Source organism: Belonocnema kinseyi, chromosome 1, assembly GCF_010883055.1.
Source record: "Belonocnema kinseyi isolate 2016_QV_RU_SX_M_011 chromosome 1, B_treatae_v1, whole genome shotgun sequence".
Taxonomy (NCBI): Eukaryota; Metazoa; Arthropoda; class Insecta; order Hymenoptera; family Cynipidae; genus Belonocnema; species Belonocnema kinseyi.
Genome location: NC_046657.1, coordinates 1,939,646 through 1,944,031, shown reverse-complemented (window position 1 = coordinate 1,944,031; position 4,386 = coordinate 1,939,646). Strand labels below are relative to the sequence as shown.

General features: G+C 25.7%; 1 protein-coding gene across 1 annotated transcript in view; it reads left to right on the top strand.

Moving 5' to 3' along the window:
• Window positions 1–840: 840 nt before the first annotated feature.
• The window catches only part of LOC117183037 (ovarian-specific serine/threonine-protein kinase Lok), a 76,643-nt gene continuing 73,097 nt past the window's right edge, over window positions 841–4,386 (top strand). The window contains exon 1 of the mRNA XM_033376196.1: window positions 841–1,240. Within this exon, the coding sequence (XP_033232087.1) occupies window positions 1,072–1,240 (169 nt within the window). The 5' untranslated portion in view covers window positions 841–1,071. The remainder of the gene's footprint in view (window positions 1,241–4,386) is intronic.

Here is a 4,386-nt window from a genome sequence, read left to right as displayed (position 1 = left end):
AGACAGTTATGGTCAACTAAATCGTTGCAGTAACCCTAAGTGTCAAGAGTCAAGGCGCTTCAAAAATCTCAAGTAGGTGCGGATAGACATGAATCGAGGGTAAATAAGAACAATGGGATTCTGAGATGCATGGGAAAAGTTAAGAAGGAGGTCTCATTTTCATTCTAATTTTGATTGGGTTTCTTAAAATTGGAGACCCTCCTTAAAAGGAGGACCCAGAAATTTGATTGGCTTAAAAATGATCTTCACTAGAAACCCTTGCTCTGGAACCTCGGAAGCTCAAAAAAAGAGGAGACCGATTCTTGATATGTAGGGCAGAATTAGACTAGCTTTTGATTAGAGAAGTCGTTTTTTCTCTTTTCTCTTCCGCGAGTAGCTTTTCATATTTTGTAACTCGACATTCATTACATTAATTGTATAAAATAACCTTCCTCTAAATAAATGATAAAAGTGGACCCTTGTGATTATTTTTCTGTTTAAACCTGTTATTTTTTTTGACTCACCTATCTTCATAGGTCTTAAATTTTTTAAACGGATCCACGTTTACCTTTCGAGTCCGGCCGGTAATATCGCGACATATATAGAGGACGCGATACCCGGGTTGTGACATGATACCAATGGTGTTGTTCGTAGCGGCAAGAATGTGAATTATATCTGCTTCATTACAGGGCGCAACAACACCATCACTGTTGGCAGTCATGTTTGATTTTTTTTCAAATGTTGGTCAGTCTGCGCAAAGCGCGTTTTCGTGTCGAAACTTGAAAAATGATACATTCCGCGTTGCGCTTTTGTTTTCGATGTTTTCGTCATTTTTGTAGCCTATCCACGCGATTTATGCATTCGATTTTTATTCTTTTATTTATCCATACGTTCTAAAAAATTGTTTTATATGATTCTGAGTCAGGAATTGCGTTTTTTAAACAAAATCATCGAGACGAACGGAAATCTCAACGAAAAAGAAATGGGTTAACCTTTTTTAACCCAGGGCGTCCATTCATGACACGTGTGTTTGCTAAAAAGAAAGTGAACTAAAGCTGGTATAGATCGGATTAAAAGTGATAAAAATTTAAAATGTCTGCAGAGGATGATGAAAATTTGCCTCTCACTTTGCCATTTTCGCAATTCAAAGTGAGTGGAGAGTCGAATCATTCAGATTCTATGGACGAGTCTTCCCCGCTTGAAAAGTACAAATTGGCCTGGGGTTATTTGTATCCAGTTGACTACAAATGTAATTCTCAACGTAAGTAAATTTTTTTTCTATTTAAAAAAAAATATTTTGACATTTTCCAAAAGGAATTTTCGAGAAAAAAAACATCTAGATAAGTGGTTATGCCGGCGGCACAAGCTGCGAGGTGAATCTCGATTCTGGAAGTTTCCAGATTTGAAGCTTCTAAATACTTGAATTTTTAACAAAATAATTAAATTTTTGAGAAAATAGTTGCATTTTTAACCAATTATTGTTCACTTCTCAAACAACAACAAAATTAATTCTCAAAGAAAGATGCATTATTTCGTATTTCATGAATTAATGTATAAATTTTCAGCGTCCAGCGACTTTGAAAACCTGAAATTTTCCTTGAATTTTTCAGGAGAACCTTGAATTAATTTTTTTTTTTTAATTTTAAAATCGCTATTTTACTGAAATTCGAAAAGTAATTTAAATCTTTTAATTTATTATGAATGGAACATCTTGTTTAGAAAAAATCTTGCTACTGAAAAGTTTTTTATTTATTGTTATATAAATTTTTCTTTTACTTTAATATTTTGAATAATTTTATACATTTTTAATTTCGTCTTCGCTAATATAGAATGTTTAAGTAAACATTTTTTTTGTGATATTCAACTTTACAACTATATTTTTCTAGTTATTGCCAGTAGAATAAAAATAAAATTATTCAAATACCAGCATTTTAATCTTGTAACATTTCAAAAAAAAAAAAATGTCATTTATACTATAAAAGATAGCTTTTTAACGAAACACTTGAATTTTCAGCAACATATTAAATTTTTAACGTAACAGTTGAATTTTCAAATTTAAAAAGATAAATGCCCAACAAAAAAAAGTGTCATAAGTTATATTTTGATCAAAAAAAGAGGAAATTTATATAAAAATAAATAATCATTTTAAAACCAAACAGACAAATTTTTAACAACTCATGATTTTCGACTTAAAAAAGAACTAAAATTTCGTGCAAATTGTTGAACCTTCAAGCCACAAGACGAGTTTTCTCTACAAAACTGAATTTTTAAACAGAAATATTACTTTTAAGCAAAAAGATTAATTTTCCACGAAACTGATGCATTTTGACCCAACAAGAATGAAATTTTAAATCAAGAAAATTATTTTTTTACCAAAAAAAGAAAATTTTCGACTGAAAAATATTAATCCTAAAAAATGAACGTTACATTTTCAGTCAAAAAATTAATTTAAAACAAAAAAAGGCTTTTAAACATTTAAATTTTCAACCCAAGACTAAAGCCTTGAATAAAAAAAATTTTTAACGGTGTAGTTTAACTTTGACCGAATTAATTTAAGTTTTAATTAAAAAAGATTAATTTTTAACTAAAAATATATATCTTTAAAAATACTCAAGCAAAGAAAAATAATTTTTAACAAAAAAGTTGCATTTTCATAAAAAAAAATTAAAGTTTTTCTAAAATAGATGAATTTTTAAGTCAAAAAGGTAAATATTTAAACAGGTAAATATTCAAAAAAAGATTTGAATTTTCGGTTGAAAAAGTTTAAGTTTGCTTTTCAAAATAAAAATATGAATTTTTACCTAAGAAATTAGTTTCGAAAAAAACAATTTTCAATCCAAAAAGACTAATTTTTTTTCCAAAAAGGTTGACTTTGTAAAAAAATTATTTAATTTCTTACATTTTTGTCCATAAAGGATTAAATTTCTCTTAAAACGGATGAATTTTTATTTAAAATTAACAAATTGAAATAGTTGAATATTCATCCAAATAAGATTTTAGTTTGACTTTTTAGAATCCAAATATAAATTTTTATTAACACAAAATAAGTTTCTACGTAAAAAACTTGAATTTTCAATTCCAAAAGACGAATTTTTCAACAAAAAAGGATGGATTTTTAACAAATTGTTTAATTTTCTACCAAATAGTTGAATTTTTTTTAATTAAAACAAATAGTTGAATTTTCATCCAGAAAAAATTTCAATTTGATCTTTAAAAATCAAAATATAAATTTTTTAACCAAAATAGTTGAATATTCAAGGAAAAAATTTTTTTAACTAAACAGTTGCATTTTCATTAAAAAATTAAATTCTAAAACAGGTGAATTTTTAAATCAAAAAGATAAATAATTTTAAAAATATTTGAATTTTCGGTTGCAAAAATTTAAGTTGGCTTTTCACGAAAAAATATGAATTTCTACCTAAGAAATTAGTTTCTACGAAAAAATTTAATTGTCAATCCAAGAAGACGAATTGTTTACCAAAAAGGATGACTTTTAAAAAAATTATTGTATTGGTTGCATTTTTATCCAAAAAGGATTAATTTTTTTTAAACAAATCAATTTTTATCATAAAAAAAATTCAGTTTGACTTTTCAAAATCAAAATATAAATTTTTTAACACAAAATAAGTTTCTACGAAAAAAAAATTGAATTTTCAAACCTTAAAGACGCATTTTTCAACATAAAAGTGTGGATTTTTAACAAAAATATGGAATTCTCTACCAAATAGTTGCATTTTTTATTTTTTTTAAATGCAAACAAATAGTTGAACTTTCATCCAGAAAAGATTTCAGTTCTCTTTTCAACACTAAAATATTAAATTTAAACGAAAAGTTAATTTTTTAAGAAATAGTTAATTTTTAAACAAAACAGCAGAATTTTCAACCAAAAAGTATCACTTTTTAATAAAACTGTTGCATTTTTATCCAAAAAAGATGTAATTACTTAGAAAAAAAATTTTTTAAACAACATACTGAAATTTTTATAAAATAGTTACGTTTTCAACTAATATTATGAATTTTTTACAAAAAAAAAGACTTTTAAACAAAGAAGTTCATATGACGAATTTTCAACAAAGTAATTGAATTATAAATAAAATAGTTACCGTTTCAACCCGAAAAATACGAATTTTAAACTAAAATGAAGAATCATTGACTTTTCGTCAAGATAGTGGGAAACGAGATAGTTTCGATAAAAAAAAGACGAATTTTCAAAAAAGTAATTAAATTTTTTATAAAGTAAATTATTTTTCAACTCAAAAAAGACGAGTTTTCTACTAAAAAAATAAACAAATCGTTAAAATATTTGACAAAGTGGATACATTTTAAAGCAAATAATTTAATTTTTAACTTAAAAGATTTATTTCGTACAAAAAAAGATGAATTTTTAACGAAATAGTTTAATTTTTA